At 42.4% G+C, this 26,306-nt stretch overlaps 1 protein-coding gene across 1 annotated transcript in view; it reads left to right on the top strand.

The window, feature by feature from the left end:
- Window positions 1-26,306, top strand: part of TGFBI (transforming growth factor beta induced) — a 118,027-nt gene that overhangs the window by 51,835 nt on the left and 39,886 nt on the right. Inside the window, exons 6-12 of the mRNA XM_063928218.1 lie at window positions 480-626; window positions 2,328-2,472; window positions 4,637-4,849; window positions 6,048-6,185; window positions 10,463-10,608; window positions 13,919-14,055; window positions 25,911-26,041. Of these exons, the coding sequence (XP_063784288.1) occupies window positions 480-626; window positions 2,328-2,472; window positions 4,637-4,849; window positions 6,048-6,185; window positions 10,463-10,608; window positions 13,919-14,055; window positions 25,911-26,041 (1,057 nt within the window). The remainder of the gene's footprint in view (window positions 1-479; window positions 627-2,327; window positions 2,473-4,636; window positions 4,850-6,047; window positions 6,186-10,462; window positions 10,609-13,918; window positions 14,056-25,910; window positions 26,042-26,306) is intronic.

The raw sequence follows: 26,306 nt of genomic DNA, 5'->3' as shown, positions 1-26,306 counted from the left end.
ATAGAGATAGCCAGGATTGACTTGCCTGCACAGCCTATTTTTTCTTCCGATGCCGACCGCGCGGGGCCGCGCATCGGCATCGGATCGGGATCGCAAGGTGACTGTCACCTTGCGATCTGCACTATATTTTCTTCCGATTCTGACTATATAGTCAGAATCGGAAGAAAATATCTTACCGTGTGTACACACCTTAACACAATCACACTGTATAATACTTAACAAGTACCATTAATTGCTGCTGTGGGCATAAAATTTATATTATGTGAATATATGTAATATTTATATTCAAATAAATACAAAACATATTGTATAGTCTCATTAATTGATATCATGGTGTACCACTTGTTATTTAATAACAACTAGCTTCATAATTCTGTAGTAAATGGGTTTTAGGCAGATATCAAACTGCAAAGTCATTTTTATAAGTTGACCTGTATCTGTAACTGTCCAATGAATTTTCTAATTTTCTTCTCTTATAGATTGTAACAGTAAACTGTGCCAGACTGATAAAGGCCGATCATCATGCAACCAATGGCGTTGTCCATGTGATTGATAAAGTCATCACAGCAGTGACAAATAACATTGACCAAGTAGTAGAAACTGAAGACAGCCTGGAAACACTGCGTGTATGTTATTATTTATGCTGCAATGGCATTTTTACAGAACAGTATTTGGTTTTGCCTGACCAATGCTCATACCAGTGTCTTTCAGCCACCGTAGAGATATGTCAGTAGGCTGCCTACTTTGGGGCCAGTTCCATGAATGAGCACTTTATAGAAAAGTAATAAGTATGTATTTTCTGTTTCGTAATTGCTCACTGTGGGAACTGGCAACATTCAGGAACATATGTTGTTAATAACTATTTGTAGTAAAAAGCCAAGGAAAATGAGAATACATGTCGGCGTACACAACTATGCTGTTGTATCATGCATTGTCAAAAAGGCAGAAATAAGGGGCCAACACTGAATTAATAAAGTGCAATGTGTATATTTTAAATCATTAGTGTATGGGACATAGAGAAGTTAATATAATAAGATAATAACAAGATGTAGCAATTACACTGAAGTACCAAAAGTCATGGGATAGCAGTATATAAAGGAAATGGTAGGTGGCACAACGGTAATGTGACGTCTCGGAAATGACCAGACCTGCATCTGTTGTAATCTGACATCTCGAGAGTCAGTGTGAACACATGTCGCATTGCTCATGGCAAGACAACATGAATTATCAGAGTTCGAGTGGGGCATGTTAGTGGCTGCCTGACACATGGGACATTCCATTTGTAGACATTCACCATTCCTCAATCTATGGTGTCAGGTGTGCATCTGGAATACCTCATGGAAGGCATATCCACCCACCGTAAAACAGCGTAGTGACCGACCATGGGTGCTTAATGATTGTTACCAGTGCCATCTGGCCAGAGTTGGCAACAGGCAAGCGACACTTACTCAGATCACAACCACATTTAGTTCAGGAGGTACCAGACACATATCCAGCATATGGGAGCAAAAGACCTACCAGAGTCTCCCTGTTAACACTATGACACTGTACACTGTAACTCACCTAATTGGACCCTGGGGGACTGGCAACATGTGGCGATGAGCCACAGTTCCTGTTGTTTCAGGCTGATGGTAGGGTTCGGGTGTGGTGCAGACCTCATGAGGCCATGGACCCCAGTTGTCAACAAGGCACCAGGCAGGCTGGTGATGGTTCTATAATGGTGTGAAGTGTATTCAAGTGGTACGGGTTGGGTCTGCTGGTCCATCTGAACACTTCATTTACCAGTAACCGCTACATTGCAGTGCTTGGTGACCATTTGCAGTTATTCATAGACTTCATGTATCCCTACAATGATGGAATATTCCAGCGGGATAGTGTACTGTGTCATCTTTCCAAAGTTGTCCAGAATCAGTTTAAGGAGCATTCTGAAGAGTTTCAATGGATGGTGTGGCCACCACATTTGCCTGACATCAAATCAATAAAGCATTTAAGGGACATCCATTCGCACCCAAGATCCTGCACCAAGAAATATCAGGGAGCTGTGGGAAACCATCCAAATGGCATGGGTCAGCATCTCTCTAGAGGTCTACTGTTCACTTGTAATCAATGCGTCGTTGAGTTACCTACGTGATGCTAAGCACCTATCCCATGACTTTTGAGCAGTTACATATCATATACTGCTCAGATCACACAGCAGTAAATTTAGCAATGTGAACATTTTATTACATTGCATAATACGGTTGTTGTATAGAACTATTTTCCTGAAATAGAGGGAACACAATGTAAAATTTCATGTTAGTCACCAAACAATATTATTTGTTTAACAGGCAGCTATAGCAGCAGCAGGTCTCAATGAGCTCCTAGAGAGTGAAGACAAACAGTACACCCTCCTTGCTCCCACCAATGAAGCCTTTGAAAAAGTTCCACCAGAGACTCTGCAAAGAATTCTTGCTGATCCAGCAGCCCTGAAAGGTAATTTGTTGTGGACTGATGGCCTAACCCCTGCTATATATGATATGTTGTAGTGCTGTAGGTATCAGTCTATAGTAGAATACAGTTGACGGTAAATATCACAAAGCAAACCAAGATAGACTGTTACCTTTATTAGGTTGTTTGAAATTATTAAATATTCTAGAAGCCACATGATGTATTTCAGGGCTCCTGGTTTGTAATCTAATGTTTCAATAGAGACCTACTGTAATTCTAAATCATATAGAGTCCTAATGTTAAACCATATGTGTCATTAAGCAATAATTTTTTTGTTTACTGTCATTTGTATTTCATCAGTTGCACACATTCCCCTTAAAGACAGGGATGAAAAAAATACTGCAGTGCACATGGGGGGTCATTCCGAGTTGATCGCTCGCTAGCAGTTTTTAGCAGCCGTGCAAACGCTATGCCGCCACTCACTGGGAGTGTATTTTAGCTTAGCAGAAGTGCGAACGAAAGAATCGTAGAGCGGCTACAAATTTTTTGTGTGCAGTTTCTGAGTAGCTCTAAACCTACTCAGCGCTTGCGATCAGTTCAGACTGTTCAGTTCCTGTTTTGACGTCACAAACACGCCCTGCGTTCGCCCAGCCATGCCTGCGTTTTTCCTGGCACGCCTGCGTTTTTCCAAACACTCCCTGAAAACGCTGTTGACACCCAGAAACGCCCACTTTATGTCAATCACTCTGCGGCCAGCAGTGCGACTGAAAAGCTTCGCTAGACCCTGTGTGAAACTACATCGTTCGTTGTAATAGTACATCGCGCGTGCGCATTGCGCCACATACACGTGCGCGGAATTGCCTTTTTTTGCCTCATCACTGCACAGCGAACGAATGCAGCTAGTGATCAACTCGGAATGACCCCTATGGTTTTGCCCAACTGCCAACAAATTTGCTGCTGTGATCAACTCTGAATTACCCCCCCCATGTTATAATGCTTTCTAACATGGGGAAGTCATTCCGACCCATTCGCACGCTGCGGTTCATTGCTGCGGTGTGAACGGGTTGGAAATGCGCTTGTGCGGCACCTGTAATGCGCACGCACGTCGTTACCAACGACCAGAAGAAAGAGGAAAGTGATTGCTAGCACGATCGCAAGAAGATTGACAGTGTGGAGGCGTTCCGGGTCGTCTACTCACCATTTTACGGGCATGGAGATCCGAACGCAGGTGTGTCCAGGTGTTTGGAGGGCGGTTGTCTGACGTGAATTTCGGGACCTTCATCGCTGGATCCATCGCACAGGGTAAGTAACTGCAGGGCTGGTCTTGTTCTACACAAAACTTTTTTAGCATAGCAGGGCTGCACAAGCGATCACAGCCCTGCTATGCTAAAATACACTACCCGATAGGCGGCGTCTAGTTGATCGAACGACCATCAAAAAGTCGCTACGTGCGATCAACTCGGAATGACCCCCTTTAACATCCCAAAGTTGGATTGTTAGAAAGCATTAATGGTTGATCAAGGTTTCTAATATATAGTCAAGTTTCACAGTATTAATATAACAGGCTTGATTCTATTTTTGTTTTCATTAAAACATTAATGCAAAAAAAAAAAAAAACTGGTTTAAAATAAAAAATAAAATGTTTTTTTTTTCAACCCTGTCCTCAGGGCTCATACGCATTTGCAGTCAAGGTACAATAATGCAGCCATTTAAAATCAATATGAAGTACATGTTAGTACTGTTCCCCAATTGCCTATATTTCTGGATGGTACTGAAATGTCAAGCAAGCATAAAACATGTATTGGTAATGTAATTTGTTCACCTTAGTATACATGCAGCTTAATTTATATATATATATATATATATATATATATATATATATAATACAAAGCACAGTATGGCACTCCCAGTAAGCATATATGCAAATTGCTCCGGTGCCCTGCGTCAGTCAAAGCTGGGAAATATAGTCACAAGAAAATGCTGGCACTCTAAGAGACTTGTAAAAAAACGACACAAATGCTGTAGACCTTAACTACAGCATTTGTGTCGTTTTTTTACAAGTCTCTTAGAGTGCCAGCATTTTCTTGTGACTATATATATATATATATATATATATATATATATATATATATACAGTATGAGCTATACCAGCATTTCAAGTGGACTATTTATATTTGTGAATATATTTTGCTGTTTTTACATTTTCTAGATCTGTTGAACCATCATCTCTTACACTCTGCCCAGTGCTCGGAAGCCATTATTTCTGGATCGTCCATTGAAACATTGGAGGGAACACCGCTGGAAGTTGGCTGCCTTGGTGATGAGCTGACACTTAATGGAAAAGCAATCATTTCTAAAAAGGACATTTTGGCTACCAATGGTGTTGTTCATTTCATTGATGAATTATTGATTCCAGAGTCAGGTACAGTTGAGACTATATTTAAGTACAGAAAACTCAGGTCAAAATGCTGGCAATTAATTTTATTTTCTTCATTATATAATAATGTATCTATGGCAGCATTAGAAAGGTCATAAAAATACATACATATAATAAAATTACATGCCTAAAGCAATGACCCAAGTAAAATAAAATTTTAATGGATTAAATAATCACTTTTTAGTATATCATGCACAGTGCATAAATCACAGCTCCACTATAACAGTTGTCCCCAAAGCTGGCACTCTCTTTTATAAGTACTATCACTCTAGCACTAGTTTTGCAGCCTCTGTGCAATCAGCGTCTCATTTTCCCTGATTTCATCTCACTCTACGTTATCTGCTCCTGTTTAAGGCTCTGCATTGTGGCCCACTCAGTACTCATGGGTACACAGACCTAAAGGCCCTACACACGGCACGATGTGTCCCCAAACTACACATCGCTAGCTACGTGGATCCCAGTGGGGTGTGAGCATTGACGAGCTAGGGGAGGAGGGGGGGGTGCAGGGCCATGCTGCATTCAACCAGAACGTATATCGCATCATAATCATGCCTACACACAGACAGTTTTTAAACGATTTGTCGTACCAATCGGTTGAAAATGGCAATATCATTTTTAAAAAATTGTACTGTGTGTAGGGTCCTTTACACTTCACTCAGGATGCCTCTCAGTGCGACTAGCAACACTTCTAACTAATAACTTCATGACAAGTAAGTTTGCCAACAGTTGGCTTGGCTGCACCACCTCCGTGCATGCTGACTCACACTTGTCACTCAGCAGTTGGCACTATCTCTAGCCTCACTGCATATCAGATGGTCATGGGGATAGCAGGAACACTATAGACCTCTATAGACAGTTTTATCTTGGACATAAGGGTGTAGGCTCACACTGAAGGAATAACTGGAGGTTTCTGGAAAGTTTTGCAAAGAGTGCTTGGGTACTGGAAAGGACTTTTCACCTCATGTTTTCTTACTAAATTATTGGCACTCTCCAAAACTGCTTCACTTTCCACATCACTGAGGATTATAACTCAGCTACATTGATACAAAGGGATGTCACTATTTTGTATATTACATTTCATGCAAACTACTTTACCATTCTAAAAAATAAAGTTCAGGTAGCATTGGTCTAGGAAGCATACACACATATTCTTCATTCTAAAATGTCTAACCTTCTCTTGCAGCTAAAACAATATCAGAATTGGGCAAAGATTCTGTGGTTTCTACAGTGATTGATCTATTCAGGCAAGCTGGACTAAACAGTCACCTTGTCACAAATGAAAGTGTAACAGTCATCGCTCCACACAACAATGCATTTAAAGGTTTGTCTTTTCTGGAATGTCAAATGTATTTTACTGTTTATGTGTCATTAAGTAAAGTTTATATAATGAAGGATCCAACCTCACTAAATGGATACTACCAGCTACTACTACTACTATGATCAAAAAATATACTCACTGTGAACCTAATTAACCTCTGAGTCAAACTTCTTTCTTTGGTTGTAAGGCCAGTGTAAGTCTGGGTACACACCTGACAGATATGTCAGTGGTCCTGCTGTCGCGCCGACTGAGCGGCTGATCAAGGTAAGTGTACACATCTAAATAATACCCCTTTCACATCTCCAATGCCGGATCCCACAAAGGAATTGGAAACGAGTCCTTCCCGGCTGGGATCCGGCATTGCACCCTAATAGCAGGCTTCCTGGCCCGGAATATACCGGGTCAGGTTGCCATAGCGGAGGGGGGTGGAGCCGGCAGCAGGTGGGGCGGAGCCGGCAGCGGGAGATGAGCTCAAAAGTCCCTTTGTAGTGAACAGGTTCCGGGTCGCATCGGCCCGATAACCCGTTTACACTGCCACTGACCCAGTATTCAACCCGGGAATAACCCTTCTTATTACCTGGGTTGAATTACTGAGTCAGGTCACCCGGGAATTCTCCATGGGCCCTTTCACATCTCACAGTGACCTATGTCAACCCGGCAATATGTCGGGTCGATACCGGGTTATTTTTGTGATGTGAAAGGGGTAAAAAGTCTCCATGTCTAAATAAAGCCCTATGTTCAATATCTGATACAGATCCTGTGTTTTCTTTTCACAAATGCAGTTGCTGTAGCAGCCAATGAGAATTGCAATCTGGGTAAATGTATAAAGCTCCAAAAAGCTTAGCTTCTTGCTGCTAGCCATGCAATGATAGCTTACACCAGCTTTTCTGGCATTAGCTTTTGTAGCCTATGGGCTACATTCTTGTTAATGGGCAAAACCTTCTTCATTATTTGCCACTTGCACATGCATAAACAGACAGCTGCAAATTTGAAGTTCTGTAGCCAGGGACATCGACAGCTGTGCCGGGCCAAGGTACTCGGAGGGGGGAGTGGTAAATGGAGGGAGTTGTGGCCAGCCCCAGGGAATATTGCTGTATGGGGCGGAGCCAGGTAAGGAGCAGGGGGCGATGGTGATGGCTGCTGGGGGGGGGGGGTAGATGGCAGGTGCGATTACACACACACACACACACACACACACACACACACACACACACACGGAAAAGAGAGGATACTGCCTCTGTGGCTACCTCTATCCCCAATGCAGCACACAGCACTCCCTGCTTGCTGTCTACAATGGGGAAGAGGGGGTGGCAGCAGGACACCACCCCACCCTTTCAACATGCCCGAGCCTGGGTAAAGAGTACTCCCCCTCTTAGCGTCACTGACTGTAGCATACTTTACAGTTTGCAGGGATGGGTTTCTACTAACAGCCTGCGTCCATGCAGAAGATTTTTTTTTTCTCACAAATTTCCCTGATAATTAACCTCATATTGTCACAATATAAAATCATAATTTTCAAGGCTTCAGGAAATACTCCAAATCATCATAAACATTAAAATACCATTGTGTAAACTAAAAACTATTAGAAATTGTATCATGTTGTTCAGTTTAATTTCTTATAATGACAACCTTTTTTTGGAGAGAATATTATTTTGACCTTTGGGTGTTGCTGTCACTAGTACAGAAGAGATTTGCTTGGGGTTCAGTACGGGATATTAACACATTATGTGGACATTGAGTACGTCGACCTGGCAATGCCGATGCCAGGAAACTATGAATTATAACCGTGCAGTTGTTGTAACTTTAAACCTGCTGTTAAGTGGTCAACCACCTGATCGTATCTCAATTCCTGGCTATAAGTGCTTCATATACAGCAGGGCCGAAACTAGGATTTTCATCACCCGGGGCAAGGCAATAGTTTGAGACCCCCCCCCCAAAAAAATAATAATAATAATAAAAATAAAATAAAAAAAACTACAAGAATATAATAAACTCTGTCAGACTGAAATATCAGATTACCAGGAAATTTGAAAAAAGGGGATACTATTGGACAATATTCCCCTATGTGCCTCAAATGCCCTACAGTATGCGTCACATGCCCCACCAGTGTGTTCAACTACGTGCTCCACTGTGTGTCCCCATACATTGCACTATATCATAACACTTCGTCACTGCACTACATTCCCCTATCCACTGCACTACATCACTATACTACATCCCCTACACACTGAACTACATCACTACACTACATGCCTCTATGCACTGCACTACATACCCTATATACTACACTACATCACTACACTACATCCCCTTATATGCTACACTACATCACTACACTACATCCCCTTATATGCTACACCACATCAGTGCACTACATGCCCCTATATACTGCAGTACATTACTACACTGCATACCCTATATGGTACACTACATCCCTACACTACATCCCCCTATAAGCTACACCAAATCCCCCCATCTGGGAGGCAAAGTGGAGCTTGATACTGCTAACTGAGAGCACAGTGCACTTCTATAGCTTGTACAGTGCACCGCACGCTAGTCACATCACTGCGTGGCAAAGAAGAGAGTTTAAGACAGTAGCCGGCATAGAAGAGATCCCAGGTATTGGAGCTCAACCGCACAGCATTGGAGCCAGCTGTGGGCAGACAGGTGGGTCAGAGACATTGCCAAGGGTGCTGTCTGCTGCCTCACTGCCGGTAAAAAACAAAACAAAAACCTGTTCCTCTGTAACTCCTTGGCGCCCCCTCAAATCCTGTACCCGGGGCGCATGCCCCCATAGCCCCCCCTAGTTACGGCCCTTTATACAGTACATTGGGGGTAATTCTGAGTTGATCGCAGCATCAAATTTGTTAGCAGTTGGGCAAAACCATTTGCACTGCAGGTGTGACAGATATAACATGTGCAGAGAGAGTTAGATTTGGGTGGGGTGTGTTCAAACTGAAATCTAAAATGCAGTGTAAAAATAAAGCCAGTATTTACCCTGCACAGGAACAAAATAACCATCCAAACTCTAACTCTCTCTGCAAATGTTATATCTGCCCCCCCCCCCCCCCCCCCTGCAGTGCACATGGTTTTACCCATCTGCTAACAAATTTGATGCTGCGATCGACTCGGAATTACCCCCATTGTGTGCAATAAAAGTAACAGTGACACCTAGAGGCAGCAAGAGGGTATTATAATATGTTAAATAATACATCCACAACTCAGGAACAATAGATGCAGACACGTCATGGGCCCTCAGTCCGAGTTGATCGCTAGCTGCGTTCGGTCGCAACACGGCGATTAGTTGAAAAAGCAGCATTTCTGCGCATGCGTACGGGTCGCAGTACGCATGCGCGAAGTATTTTCACACAAAACTATGCAGTTTTACACAAGGCCGAGCAACGCTTTTCTGTCGCTGTGTTGATCGGTGAGTGATTGACAGGAAGTGGGTGTTTCTGGGTGGTAACTGGCCATTTTCAGGGAGTATGCAAAAAAACGCAGGCGTGACAGGTAAAAATGCAGGCGTGCCTGGGGAAACGGGGGAGTGGCTGGCCAAATGCAGGGCGTGTTTGTGACGTCAAAGCAGGAACTAAACTGACTGAAGTGATCGCAAGGTAGGAGTAGGTTTGGAGCTGCTCAGAAACTGCATGAAAATTTTTACGAGCAGTTCTGCTAACCTTTCGTTCGCACTTCTGCTAAGCTAAGATACACTCCCAAAGGGCGGCGGCCTAGCGTGTGCACTGCTGCCAAAAGCAGCTAGCGAGCGATCAACTCGGAATGAGGGCCATGGTCTGAACCAATTTTCCTAAAAATACATCCTATCAATTTACTATAGACCAGTGGTACTGTAATACCACTAGTTCACTGGCTACTTGTGAATCGATGTGCTACTGTTACAAGAAGCGATAAGTTGCTCTAAATCATAATAATTGTACTGTAATTAAATTTGGAATTATGTGTTATTTTGTTTACAAACATTTTGTGCCCAAATCAGTGTAATATTCTGGCTATTTCAAAATAAATTGTACTTTATTTTAACAGAATTTCCTACTTACACCATGTACCAGTTCTTAAAATGACTACATTACATTCTAGTAATTCTGTTTCCATTTCTCCTTATAACGCTACATTTTGTTGTTTTTTCCTTTTGTTAGTTTTGTTTTAGGATTCAAAAAAATGTTTCATTTATGGTTAAATGACAAATGACTCTCTTATACTGTACCTTGGGGTTTCTGTTTGTGTTTTACGTGCATATTGTGACATTTTATATGATTATACAGCTGGAACTCCCGCCATTGACAGAGACATGAAAAGTTTACTTCAGAATCACATTATAAAAGATCAGCTTTCTTCCAAATATCTTTATCATGGACAAATTCTAGAGACAGTTGGTGGAAAGAAACTTCGAGTTTTTGTATACCGAAATGTAAGCTGCAATGATTTATATTCTATCCTGTAACGTTACAACTTGTCATGGCTTTGTTGTGTTATTTTGGCTTTAATTTGAAAACATACAGATGACGAGTGTGCGTGAGACAAATGCCTGATCCTGAAACTCTTTCCAAGTGTACTAATTATTCCAGGGGGTATATTTACAAAGATTCATGTTTTGGCCGTTTTGAAGGGTGTTTGATCTCGAATGGTATCGGGTGCATTTTACTGCAACTTTTTGAATCCTGATACGGTCATTCACTAAGCTGCCGACTTTTCCCAATTCGTATTTTCCGATGTCGATGTGGTTCGTAATATCAGGCAGTGTTTTACGGGAGTGATGAGTAAAACACTGCCTGACAAAACACAAGGAATCCCGGCCGGTCCTGTGAGATCCGTGCAGGGCTTCATTGTGTACCTTATAAAGGGTTTTAAAGTGTTAAAAATTCTGAAAAAAATTGCGTGGGGTCCCCCCTCCTAAGCACAACCAGCCTCGGGCTCTTTGAGCCGGTCCTGGTTGACAAAATATGGGGGAAAAAATGACAGGGGTTCCCCCATATTTCATCAACCAGCACCGGGCTCTGCGCCTGGTCCTGGTTCCAAAAATGCGAGGGACAAAAAGCGTAGGGGTCCCCCGTATTTTTAAAACCAGCACCGGGCTCCACTAGCCAGGTACATAATGCCACAGCCGGGGGACACTTTTATAGTGGTCCCTGCGGCCCTGGCATTACATACCCAACTAGTCACCCCTGGCCGGGGTACCCTGGAGGAGTGGGAACCCCTTAAATCAAGGGGTCCCCCCCCTCCAGCCACCCAAGGGCAAGGGGTGAAGCCCGAGGCTGTCCCCCCATCCAAGGGCGGCGGATGGGGGGCTAATAGCCTTGTTTACAAAATGTGAATATTGTTTTTAGTAGCAGTTCTACAAGTCCCAGCAAGCCTCCCCCGCAAGCTGGTACTTGGAGAACCACAAGTACCAGCATGCGGTGGAAAACCAGGGCCGCTGGTACCTGTAGAACTACTACTAAAAAAATACCCCCAAAAAAACAGGACACACACACTGTGAAAGTATAAGTTTATTACATACATGCACACCTCCAAACATACATACTTACCTATGTTCACACGAGGCTCTGTCCTCTGCTCCCTGAAGAATCCTTGGGGTACCTGTGAAAAAAATTATACTCACATAATCCAGTGTAGATTCTGTCCTTTGTAAAATCCATGTACTTGGCAAAACAAAAAAAAACGGAAACCCAACCACGCACTGAAAAGGGTCCCATGTTTACACATGGGACCCCTTTCTCCGACTGCCAGGACCCCCCCTGACTCCTGGCAAAGAGGGTCCCTTCAGCCAATCAGGGAGCGCCACGTCCTGGCACTCTCCTGATTGGCTGTGTGCTCATCTAGTGTCTGTGAGGCAGCACACGGCAGAGATACAATGTAGCGCCTATGCGCTCCATTGTATCCAATGGTGGGAACTTTGCGGTCAGCGGTTGACCGAAAGTAACCTCACCGCTAACCGCAAAGTTCCCACTTTCTGTTTTTACACTAAACACACCCTTTCCCATAGATAACCATGCACAGATCTCACTGATCCGTGCATGGTTATCCAAACTCGACTGGAAAAAGCAGGTCTATTTTTTTGCTGCTTTTTTTAACGATTCGGAAAAAAATAGACCCGCACTTGAGCCCTCAGAGACTAACACCCAAATACGAATGAATAGTGAATTCCCGTATTCTATGAAATAACAGCCGCGTTTGACCGATGGTCTATTCATTCGTATTTCTGAACATTGTCATTCAAACCATTACGAATAGTCCAAACATTGCCGAGATTTGTGCTTAGTGAATTCCCGGATTGGGACTTAGAAAAAAAAACACAAATCGGCCAAACTCGGATTTTTAGTAAATACTGGCCCAGGTGTCTTTAGCCACACTGCATTCACATAAAGTTTTATGGGATTGGGTGGGCTAAGTAGTTTAAGCCAATTTAAGCGGTCCTCAAGGCAATCCAAAAGTCCAGGTTTTAAGGATATACATGGCTGAGCACAGATGCTTAAATCAAAATGACTGAACTACTTATTAATTCACCAGTGCTCAATCATGGATATCCTTAAAACCTGGACCGTTGCTGTGCCTCGAGGACCATGTTTGGGAACCACTGGTTTAAGTATAAGTTGGTCACACACAAAATGGCAGCACCTCTGCTCTAGATTGCTTTACTTTATTTTACTTTTACTTTTTTCTAAAGTTTAGCATTAAGGTTAAAACGATAATCCATAGGTTCTCAACTCCTTGGCCTTATTTCCCTATATACCTGATCAACGAATGGAATGACATAATAAAATAATTTCGATATTACATTTGTTTTAGGAAACACACTTAGTCTATATTTATACACTGCAAGCCAAATGCTTTAAATATACATGTTTATTTACATATTTAAATGTGCAGTATATAAATAGTACCTTTCAAAGATATATATACATAGGAATTTACTCTCCCACGCTCTCTTTATCACTATTGAATTTAAATGGGGGCCACGATATTGCCATGCACCCTTAGGGCTATTTCACACACTATGGTATTGACCGGGCGGCAAAAAGCTGTTTGTTTTTTTCCCGTGTGTGTTTTTTAATGAAGTATTGTTGCTATTGGGGGCTTTCAGACAGCACGGTCATGGCACGGCTGCCTGCTTGCAGCCGGACCTATCCACTGAAAAGTACGGCTGCCGGGCCGTTGCCGTGCCATCCCTGAAGGCAGTGTAGTATATGTGTGAATGGGAGCTTTCACACACAACTGCTTTTTTCTTCTACTGCTGCTGTACATTCGCACAGCAGTAAGCACGGCTGAAAGCCATTGTGTGTGAAAGGCATTTGGGGGATTATGACACATGAATAACATTTCCAAGAGGAATCTGTTGATAGGTAAACTGGGTATACTATAAAGCAGAGTTCTGTCAGCACCTTCATACAAATTGTTGCACTCCAACTGTGTGCAAAGTATTATACCTTGATCTGTAAGTATTTCCACTAAACACATGCAAAGGGAAAACATTTAGCATACCATCGAAGGCTGTATACAATATAACATACCTTAAACCAGCATTTCATGGAAATAATGCATGCATACTAAACAGAAACACTACACATATTGTAAACACATGTTTGTTGTAAAAAAAAACACACACACACACACACAATTAAGTGTGCCTTCCACGTTAATACTATTTTCCATTATGCTTATGTTACCTAAAACTGTAAATATTCCATCAGCATTAACGAGCTATTGATTATTGTTATTAGGCCCTCTGCATTGAAAATAGCTGCATCGATGCCCATGACAAAAAGGGAAGATATGGAACTTTATTTATTGTGGACAAACTGCTAACTCCACCATCAGGAAATGTCATGGATGTCCTTAAAGCTGACAATCGTTTCAGGTACACATTTGTCTATTGCTGCAAGCTCAATATTAAAAATGACATACACTAAAATAATAGGAAGTAGTTTCACTAGTAGATTAGCACAAAGGAGTAATGTAATGGTTAACGTCACACTGTTCTTGTGTGTTCAAGTGTATTATTACTAGTGATGAGCGGGTTCGGTTCCTCGGAAACCGAACCCCCCCGAACTTCACCCATTTTACACGGGTCCGAGGCATACTCGGATTCTCCCGTATGGCTCGGTTAATCCGAGCGCGCCCGAACGTCATCATCCCGCTGTCGGATTCTCGCGAGATTCGGATTCTATATAAGCAGCCGCGCGTCGCCGCCATTTTCACTCGTGCATTGGAAATGTTAGGAAGAGGACGTGGCTGGCGTCCTCTCCGTTTATTAATAATATTTGTGCTGCTTATTGCTTAATTGTGGGGACTGGGGAGCAGCTGTATTATACAGGAGGAGTACAGTGCAGAGTTTTGCTAACCAGTGACCACCAGTATACGTTGTCTGCCTGAAAAACACTCCATATCTGTGCTCAGTGTGCTGCATATATCTGTGCTCACACTGCTTAATTGTGGGGACTGGGGAGCAGCTGTATTATATAGGAGGAGTACAGTGCAGAGTTTTGCTGACCAGTGACCACCAGTATACGTTGTCTGCCTTAAAAACACTCCATATCTGTGCTCAGTGTGCTGCATATATCTGTGCTCACACTGCTTAATTGTGGGGACTGGGGAGCAGCTGTATTATATAGGAGGAGTACAGTGCAGAGTTTTGCTGACCAGTGGCCACCAGTATACGTTGTCTGCATTAAAAACACTCCATATCTGTGCTCAGTGTGCTGCATATATCTGTGCTCACACTGCTTAATTGTGGGGACTGGGGAGCAGCTGTATTATATAGGAGGAGTACAGTGCAGAGTTTTGCTGACCAGTGACCACCAGTATACGTTGTCTGCCTGAAAAACACTCCATATCTGTGCGCAGTGTGCTGCATATATCTGTGCTCACACTGCTTTATTGTGGGGATTGGGGACCACCAGTATATTATATAGGAGGAGTACAGTGCAGAGATTTGCTGACCAGTGACCACCAGTATATATAGCAGTACGGTACGGAAGGCCACTGCTCTTCCTACCTCTGTGTCGTCAAGTATACTATCCATCTAGATTCTATACCTGTGGTGCATTTTAGTTTTGCAGTTTGCTGACAGTGACCACCAGTATATATAGCAGTACGGTACGGAAGGCCACTGCTCTACCTACCTCTGTGTCGTCAAGTATACTATCCATCTAGATTCTATACCTGTGGTGCATTTTAGTTTTGCAGTTTGCTGACAGTGACCACCAGTATATATAGCAGTACGGTACGGAAGGCCACTGCTCTACCTACCTCTGTGTCATCAAGTATACTATCCATCCATACCTGTGGTGCATTTCAGTTGTGCGCAGTATATATAGTAGTAGGCCATTGCTATTGATACTGGCATATAATTCCACACATTAAAAAATGGAGAACAAAAATGCGGAGGGTAAAATAGGGAAAGATCAGGTTGAGAGGAAAAATAAGAGGGAACTGTATGGTTGACGCACTGGAAAAAAGTTTACTTTATCTTACAACTTAACCTTTATTAGATATACATTAAATTATCAATTATTACCCAGACAACAGTGAAACATAAGAGTTAAAATCAGACAAACTAACATATATGTGACACCTATAAGATAGGAAATTGTGAAAAAAAAAGAGAATTTAAAAGGCGTGTCCGCGTGTATTTGATACGTGTAATATTCGTGGGATTATTGTATCTATTTAAATATTGCCATTATCTGATCCATTGGCAATATAATTCTTACAATGCGATGGCTGTTACTTTAATATTGTTAAACGGCTATCTGTAATGTCTATTCAGCAAAATCTTCTGGGGATAAATTCCAATTCAGGGACTATAAATATCACCAGATTATATAGATGTAGATTGACTACCAATAAATGAATAAAACATTTTTATATAGTCAATTAATATTCCTACATCTCAATATTGTGATGCTGGGCCGGAATCAGCTGCAAGATGAATATCTCTATCTCCAGATTATTCTCCGGGAAGGTAAGTATTAATTTGCACTCACTGTCTATGTTAGTACACAGATACAGATTTTACACGGGTATGTGTAGAGAAGAATAAAAGGGATTTGATTTAGGGGATACGGCAGTCCCAGTTATGGTATGGATCATTAAGGGATATAGCAGTCCCTATTTCTAATATCTACCACAGATTTTGCAAGGGTATGTGTAGAGGAAAATAAAGTGAGAGGGGATTTTATTTAGGGGATATAGCAGTCCCAACTATGGTATGGATCATTAAGGGATATAGCAGTCCCTATTTCTAATATCCACCACATATATTTCCCACCTCATGCGGTAGTCTGTATTTTGTGCTATCAGATCCGCTTAGGTCACTTCTCTGTTAAGATGTTTAGAGATGTAAGGCTGTAGCATTCTAAGAGACCATACTTCTTTAAGGATATATGTCAATCCCACATATCATATCCCTTGCTCATATTTCATTAGTATAATACAATCAGATATAAAGAAGGGGGATTTTATTTAGGGGATATAGCAGTCCCAACTATGGTATGGATCATTAAGGGATATAACAATCCCTATTTGTAATATCCACCACATGTATTTCCAGCCTCATGCGATAGTCTGTATTTTGTTCTATCAGACCCGCTTTAGTCACTTCTCTATTAAGATTGTTTTATTTAGAGATGTGAAGCTGTAATGTTTCTAGAAGACCATACTCCTTTTAAGATTATATATCAATCTCACATATCATCTCCCTTGCTGGTATTCCACTAATAGACTTTATAAGTCCCACATTTATTATACCTTCCCAGTAATGGTGAGTAAATTCATCTATTAGAACACGTGGCCACCTTATAGTTTCAAATGTTTGCCACGTTATTTGCTATATTGTAGTGCATTACAGTGTAATATGCAAGTGTTATAACTTCTCTATCCCTTAATTTCTGGGAATACTTCACTGTAACATTTTAACACACCTACAGTATATCACAAATATTGCAGCTGATACATATGATAGTAGCTATATCGTCCTATATATGGGGTCGCTTGTCTCCCATTCAATAGGATTATTCCCATCAACAGGACTCAGCTAATGTCACTATATACTATCTAGGACCTCAACTGCTGTGTTTAGAATATTAAAGGTTCTGCTGCAAACAGCGTGTAGTATTCACAACATCAACTGCTGTCAGCATATAAAACTTGAAACATTTGTTGCAGACTCTGATGATAAGTATCCTAATTTTAAGTACATGTTGTTAGAGTCAGCAGCTATCAGCAGGTGGCATTAGATACATTTGTTACATTTTTTCATGCTTCATATCCTTTCCTCAATTGTAAGCAGCCACATACAGCTTCACTAGTAACAGCCATTTCCCTACAAATAAATATACATTTTGTTTTATAACATCATATGTAACCTACACGCGGGCACGCTGTGCCCTACACGCGTGTTTTACTGCACTAACAGGCAGCTTCGTCAGGGAGCAACACGAGCGTCTTCCCTGGACGTGATTAAATCAGATTGGCATCCACCAATCATGTCGTTGTGAGCGGTCACGTGCAGCCGCCGGCCAATAGGTCGCGGTCACGTGCTCTCGCTCTCCAATCACAAGCCGCACATCGCAGTTTGTATTATATCCACGGGACGGGGATCTCGTCCTCCCTACGCCCCGAAGTCTGTATACTCCTACAACAGCCTTGTCATTTTGCTGCGGGTCCGATCTTTATTGATCTCATTCGGGGCCGCATATTCGGGGAGAATATGCGGCCCCGAATGAGATCAATAAAGATCGGACCCGCAGCAAAATGACAAGGCTGCTGTAGGAGTATACAGACTTCGGGGCGTAGGGAGGACGAGATCCCCGTCCCATGGATATAATACAAACTGCAATGTGCGGCTTGTGATTGGAGAGCGAGAGCACGTGACCGCGACCTATTGGCCGGCGGCTGCACGTGACCGCTCACAACGACATGATTGGTGGATGCCAATCTGATTTAATCACGTGCAGGGAAGACGCTCGTGTTGCTCCCTGACGAAGCTGCCTGTTAGTGCAGTGAAACACGCGTGTAGGGCACAGCGTGCCCGCGTGTAGTTTACATATGATATTATAAAACAAAATGTATATTTATTTGTAGGGAAATGGCTGTTACTAGTGAAGCTGTATGTGGCTGCTTACAATTGAGGAAAGGATATGAAGCATGAAAAAATGTAACAAATGTATCTAATGCCACCTGCTGATAGCTGCTGACTCTAACAACATGTACTTAAAATTAGGATACGTATCATCAGAGTCTGCAACAAATGTTTCAAGTTTTATATGCTGACAGTAGTTGATGTTGTGAATACTACACGCTGTTTGCAGCAGAACCTTTAATATTCTAAACACAGCAGCTGAGGTCCTAGATCAGTGGTGGCCAACCTGTTGCTCTTGAGCCTCATGTGGCTCTTTCTTTATTCAAATGTGGCTCCAGACACTCAAAGTCACGTGACCACAACAGATCCGGAAACTGCTGCACTCCAGCCATACACGCAGCAGCACTACGGAAACTGAGAACTGAGAAAGCCAGATACTAGAGGTGAGACACCGATTGGCAAACAGAGGACACATAAGGGGCTGCTGCAATGGCATGAGGTGTATTTTCGGAGGGCTGTAGTGACACATGAGGGTCCTGGCAGGAGTGACACAGGAGAGTGCTGGCAGGAGTGACTCATGGGGGAGTTGGCTGTAGTGACATACTGTAGGAGTGTGCTAGCAGGAGTGACACATGAGGTAGCTGGCTGAGGTGACACAGTAGGGTATGTGGAAGTGGCTTTTTAAATGTATTTTATGTTGGATCTGGCTTTAAAAATGTATTTTATGTGGATCTGGCTTTTTAAATGTATTTTATACCAGCGGTGTGGCCTAGCAGGCACAAGGCCACACCCCATTTTTGCATGTGCGCCTGTGGCTTGATGTCGGCTCTTTGACGTGCCTAACAAGATTTTTGGGCTCTTTGTTTCTGACTGGTTGGCCACCCCTGTCCTAGATAGTATATAGTGACATTAGCTAAGTCCTGTTGATGGGAATAATCCTATTGAATGGGAGACAAGCGACCCCATATATAGGACGATATAGCTACTATCATATGTATCAGCTGCAATATTTGGGATATACTGTAGGTGTGTTAAAATGTTACAGTGAAGTATTCCCAGAAATTAAGGGATAGAGAAGTTATAACACTTGCATATTACACTGTAATGCACTACAATATAGCAAATAACGTGGCAAACATTTGAAACTATAAGGTGGCCACGTGTTCTAATAGATGAATTTACTCACCATTACTGGGAAGGTATAATAAATGTGGGACTTATAAAGTCTATTAGTGGAATACCAGCAAGGGAGATGATATGTGAGATTGATATATAATCTTAAAAGGAGTATGGTCTTCTAGAAACATTACAGCTTCACATCTCTAAATAAAACAATCTTAATAGAGAAGTGACTAAAGCGGGTCTGATAGAACAAAATACAGACTATCGCATGAGGCTGGAAATACATGTGGTGGATATTACAAATAGGGATTGTTATATCCCTTAATGATCCATACCATAGTTGGGACTGCTATATCCCCTAAATAAAATCCCCCTTCTTTATATCTGATTGTATTATACTAATGAAATATGAGCAAGGGATATGATATGTGGGATTGACATATATCCTTAAAGAAGTATGGTCTCTTAGAATGCTACAGCCTTACATCTCTAAACATCTTAACAGAGAAGTGACCTAAGCGGATCTGATAGCACAAAATACAGAATACCGCATGAGGTGGGAAATATATGTGGTGGATATTAGAAATAGGAACTGCTATATCCCTTAATGATCCATACCATAGTTGGGACTGCTATATCCCCTAAATAAAATCCCCTCTCACTTTATTTTCCTCTACACATACCCTTGCAAAATCTGTGGTAGATATTAGAAATAGGGACTGCTATATCCCTTAATGATCCATACCATAATTGGGACTGCCGTATCCCCTAAATCAAATCCCTTTTATTCTTCTCTACACATACCCGTGTAAAATCTGTATCTGTGTACTAACATAGACAGTGAGTGCAAATTAATACTTACCTTCCCGTAGAATAATCTGGAGATAGAGATATTCATCTTGCAGCTGATTCCGGCCCAGCATCACAATATTGAGATGTAGGAATATTAATTGACTATATAAAAATGTTTTATTCATTTATTGGTAGTCAATCTACATCTATATAATCTGATGATATTTATAGTCCCTGAATTGGGATTTATCCCCAGAAGATTTTGCTGAATAGACATTACAGATAGCCGTTTAACAATATTAAAGTAACAGCCATCGCATTGTAAGAATTATATTGCCAATGGATCAGATAATGGCAATATTTAAATAGATACAATAATCCCACGAATATTACACGTATCAAATACATGCGGACACGCCTTTTAAATTCTCTTTTTTTCACAATTTCCTATCTTATAGGTGTCACATATTTGTTAGTTTGTCTGATTTTAACTCTTATGTTTCACTGTTGTCTGGGTAATAATTGATAATTTAATGTATATCTAATAAAGGTTAAGTTTTAAGATAAAGTAAACTTTTTTCCATTGCGTCAACTTTACAGTTCCCTCTTATTTTTCCTCTCAAACTGATCGCTTATACACTGTAATTGACAGCACCCCCTTACCATATTAAGCATTGTTTGATATAAAGGGGAAAAGGGGTTCAAACAAGTGATGATGTGATGATGGTTCACATACATTCATAATATCGTTAATATATATTGAGTGTGCAGATACCCAACTCTTGTGTAAAATAGGGAAAGATCAAGATCCACTTCCACCTCGTGCTGAAGCTGCTGCCACTAGTCATGGATGAGACGATGAAATGCCATCAACGTCGTCTGCCAAGGCCGATGCCCAATGTCATAGTAGAGAGCATTTAAAATCCAAAAAACAAAAGTTCAGTAAAATGACCCAAAAATCAAAATGAAAAGCGTCTGAGGAGAAGCGTAAACTTGCCAATATGCCATTTACGACACGGAGTGGCAAGGAACGGCTGAGGCCCTGGCCTATGTTCATGGCTAGTGGTTCAGTTTCACATGAGGATGGAAACACTCATCCTCTCGCTAGAAAACTGCAGTGCCACTCCTAGATGGGCCAGGTGTTTGTGTCGGCCACTTGTGTCGCTTAGCTTAGTCACACAGCGACCTTGGTGCGCCTCTTTTTTTCTTTGCATCATGTGCTGTTTGGGGACTATTTTTTTGAAGTGCCATCCTGTCTGACACTGCAGTGCCACTCCTAGATGGGCCAGGTGTTGGTGTCGGCCTCTTGTGTCGCTTAGCTTAGTCACACAGCGACCTTGGTGCGCCTCTTTTTTTCTTTGCATCATGTGCTGTTTGGGGACTATTTTTTTGAAGTGCCATCCTGCCTGACACTGCAGTGCCACTCCTAGATGGGCCAGGTGTTTGTGTCGGCCACTTGGGTCGCTTAGCTTAGTCACACAGCTACCTCATTGCGCCTCTTTTTTTCTTTGCATCATGTGCTGTTTGGGGACTATTTTTTTGAAGTGCCATCCTGCCTGACACTGCAGTGCCACTCCTAGATGGGCCAGGTGATTGTGTCGGCCACTTGGGTCTTTGTGTCAGCCACTTGGGTCGCTTAGCTTAGTCACACAGCTACCTCATTGCACCTCTTTTTTTCTTTGCATCATGTGCTGTTTGGGGACTATTTTTTTGAAGTGCCATCCTGCCTGACACTGCAGTGCCACTCCTAGATGGGCCAGGTGTTTGTGTCCGCCACTTGGGTCGCTTAGCTTAGTCAAACAGCGACCTTGATGCGCCTCTTTTTTTCTTTGCATCATGTGCTGTTTGGGGACAATTTTTTTGAAGTGCCATCCTGCCTGACACTGCAGTGCCACTCCTAGATGGGCCAGGTGTTTGTGTCGGGCACTTGTGTCGCTTAGCTTAGCCATCCAGCGACCTCGGTGCAAATTTTAGGACTAAAAATAATATTGTGAGGTGTGAGGTGTTCAGAATAGACTGAAAATGAGTGGAAATTATGATTATTGAGGTTAATAATACTATGGGATCAAAATGACCCCCAAATTCTATGCTTTAAGCTGTTTTTGAGGGTTTTTTGTAAAAAAACACCCGAATCCAAAACACACCCGAATCCGACAAAAAAATTTCAGGGAGGTTTTGCCAAAATGCATCCGAATCCAAAACACGGCTGCGGAACAGAATCCAAAACCAAAACACAAAACACAAAAAATTTCCGGTGCACATCACTATTTATTACCATTGTTTGTAAATGTGTACCCCCAATCAATTTTTTCCCTGTATTTTAACAACCAGGACCAGCTCAAAGAGCCCGAGGCTGGTTGTGCTTTTGGGGGGGGGACCTGCGTGTCGTTTTTTTTAAATATATTTTAACACTTTCTTTACTTTTACAGACAGAAGCATGCACAGAACTCACTGATCTAACTAAGTAATAAAAACATGACCTAAAATCTGCATGTTTTTATTACTAAAAATTGCATGTTTCCTTTACTAATAACCTCAAAGAATCGCATGCGAATTCCGTTTTAACCTTAAAATTCGCACCCTATTACATTTGCGATTTTTAGTAAAAAAATCACAAATTACAAACATACGATTTGGAGCGTTTTTTTAGACACCTAAAAACTTCGCACCCTATTACTGTACATCTACCACAGGTTCTCAAACTCGGTCCTCCGGACCCCACACAGTTCATGTTTTGCAGGTCACCTGTAGAGTTTTAAAATGTGACAGTTGGTGACACACAGTGCAGCTGCTGGGTGACATGGAAAATGTGAACCGTGTGGGGGTCCTGAGGACAGAGTTTGAGAACCACTACTTGAATGTGTTAGCTCAGCAGGTGCAGCTATGTCTTGCAGATATATCTGTAGATCTGCCAGTGTTTTCAACTGACCAATATGCTGACCACAGGAACTGCTGACAATGTTAAATGTCTGGCCAGACATATTATGCAGCCGAGTAATAAGTGTATATGCTTACCAGAACAGGATAAAGGGGGTCATTCCGAGTTGATCGTAGCTGTGCTAAATTTAGCACAGCTACGATCATGTTCCTAGACATGCAGGGGGACGCCCAGCACAGCGCTAGTCCGCCCCGCATGTCTGTCCGCCCCCCCCTGTAAAAGAACAAAAGCGGCGATGCTTTTGTACTTGTTGAGTAACTCCCGGGCAGCGCAACTCCTGCGGCTGAACGGGAATTGATCGTCACTGCCCCAGGTCGCAGCGGCTGCGTGTGACGTCACGCAGCCGCTGTGGCCCACCGTCCACACGGTGCGGCCATGCCTGCGTTGGCCGAACCACGCCCCCAAAACGGCGTCCAAATGCCGCCGTGCCACCCCCTCCCGCCCAGCGACCGCCTCTGCCTGTCAATCAGGCAGAGGCGATCGCTAGGGAACGACGGCCTTTGGCCGTCCGGCATGCGCCAGCGTACTGCGGCACCAACGCATGCACATTTCTCTCCCGATCTCTGGGCTGCGAACAACCGCAGCAAGCGATCGGGTCGGAATGACCACCAATATACCACAGGCTCTCTAACCCCACTTACAGTATGAGTGTCCTAAAGGTGTGTTATTTGTGTGCTTAACCCTGAATTTGTACAATAAACTATTATTTGTATCCTTGTGTGGATTTTACAGTATATTCATGTCCATGTTACATGCAATAATTGCCACTCATATTGCACAACCAAATTACACACATCCCATTGGTTTGTAAAAACCATGTTGCTGCTAATATAGGACTGGCCTTATTTACAAATCATATGATGCCAGACATATTACGTACATTGGGGGTATTTCTGAGTTGATCGCAGCAGCAAGTTTGTTAGCAATTGGGCAAAACCATGTGCACTGCAGGGGGGGGGGGGGGGGGCGCGCAGATATTACATTTGCAGAGAGAGTTAGATTTGGGTGGGTTATTTATAACTTATTTTGTTTCTGTGCAGGGTAAATACTGGCTGCTTTATTTTTACACTGCAATTTAGATTTCAGTTTCAACATACCACACCCAAATCTAACTCTCTCTGCACATGTTATATCTGCCTCCCCTGCAGTGCACATGATTTTGCCCAACTGCTAACAGATTTACTGCTGCGATCAACTCAGAATTAGGCCCATTGGCCCTCATTCCGAGTTGATCGCTCGCTAGCTGTTTTTAGCAGCAGTGCAAACGCTAAGCCGACGCCCTCTGGGAGTTTATCTTAGCTTAGCAGAAGTGCGAACGAAAGGATCGCAGCATTGCCACAAAAAATATGTGTGCAGTTTCAGCGTAGCTGCAGACCTACTCCTACCTTGCGATCACTTCAGACTATTTAGTTCCTGTTTTGACGTCACAAACACGCCCTGCGTTCGGCCAGCCACTCCCCCGTTTCCCCAGCCACTCCTGCGTTTTTATCTGGCCCGCCTGCATTTTTACACACACTCCCCGAAAACGGTCAGTTACCACCCAGAAACACCCACTTCCTGTCAATCACTCAACGATCAGCAGTGCGACTGAAAAGTGTCGCTAGAGCTTGTGTAAAACTACATCGGCTTTTGTGAAAGTATGACGCGCGTGCGCAGTGTGCCCCATATGCATACGCAGAATTTTTTGACCTGATCGCTGCGCTGCGAAAGAAAGCAGCTAGCGATCAACTCGTAATGACCCCCACTGTCTCCATAGTTCGTTTTTTTGTGTTAAAGAGAAAAGCAGAGTTTCTGATGAAATGTAATGTTTCACCATACAAACCATTGAATTACATAGTTTCTTATGTAATGGGTCACTGTACAGACATTCCCTATTTTTGGGATTGGAAAAATGTGGTACTTAGAACTGCTAATGTGACATTACCCTTAACTCAAGATGCGTGGGAGTTTTTTTGTATCTTGACCTTGTCTTATAAAATACTTGGTGTTTCCTCATAAATTGTATACTCTTCGTAAAAGAGTTTTCATGCAAACCCCAGAAAGTATTCTACAGAACTCTCAAAGAGATCTGCCAGTTTGCAAGGGTTACTTACCCGCATTGTTTAGGAGTTACAGTGGGATCATCCTGTCAGAGAAAGTGCTGGCTGGCTGACAGAATGTGTGCATGTACACATTACTGACAGTGGCGTAAGTTCGTCACAGTTGCCCGGAGGCAAGTTCATACCAGCTGCCCCCCCCCCTTATATCTAGATAAATATATGTATGTATGTATGTGTGCATGTGTGTGTGTGTGTGTGTGTGTGTGTGTGTGTGTGTGTGTGTGGAGTGTTCTGAATTTTTTTTATATAGTGTATATATACATTTCATTGTCTTTTATTTTAAATCACACATTTCTTAGCAGTCATACCCAGGATTAGAACCCACTGACAGCACTTTACTGATGGAGCTATTTGCTCCAGTACAGGAAGTATGAGAATTGTAACTATATGAAGTTATGTGTAATTGTCAGAGAAGTAACTTCATATAGTGAAAAGATAGTGGCAGCCATCAATTAACTTATTTTAATGGTGTCACAGAATGGGGGGGGGGGAAGAGCCCTCCTTCAGAGCAGGAGCCCGGCGGCAGATGACTCCGTTGCCTCCCAGAGTTCTGCCTCTGATTACTGATAATTTTAGTGTAAAACTGAATGCTGTATGAGTTGTTGTTTGGTCATTTGTTATGATGCCCTTTCTCTGAGAACGTCATGCTAGCAAGCTAATTCTGATTCTTGTTTTTGCAGCACGTTGGTGACTGCAATCCAGTCTGCAGGCCTCACTGAGACGCTGAACAGAGAAGGCACTTTTACCGTCTTTGCTCCAACAAATGAAGCCTTCCGCGCACTTCCAAGAGGAGAATTAAACAAACTATTAGGTATGCATGTTGTCTTGAAATTGCAACACACTGTACAAGGAAATGTATTAGTTAGATTACATGCCAGAAATCAAATGAAAACCATGCAGGCACAGGGTGATGCCCATTCTCTAAAACAATCTCCAACAAGAATCTGTGCCAGAGAAATGGAATTTAACATACTCTGACTACTTAGTGTTCTTCACTTGCTTATGCTTCATTGGTAAAATGAAAACATCAATATCCTTATGAAGGTTATGAGCCAATAATAAAGTTGGCTCCATAA

The sequence above is a fragment of the Pseudophryne corroboree genome, chromosome 6 (genome assembly GCF_028390025.1).
Source record: "Pseudophryne corroboree isolate aPseCor3 chromosome 6, aPseCor3.hap2, whole genome shotgun sequence".
Classification (NCBI taxonomy): domain Eukaryota; kingdom Metazoa; phylum Chordata; class Amphibia; order Anura; family Myobatrachidae; genus Pseudophryne; species Pseudophryne corroboree.
This window is presented reverse-complemented; position numbering and strand designations above follow the sequence as displayed.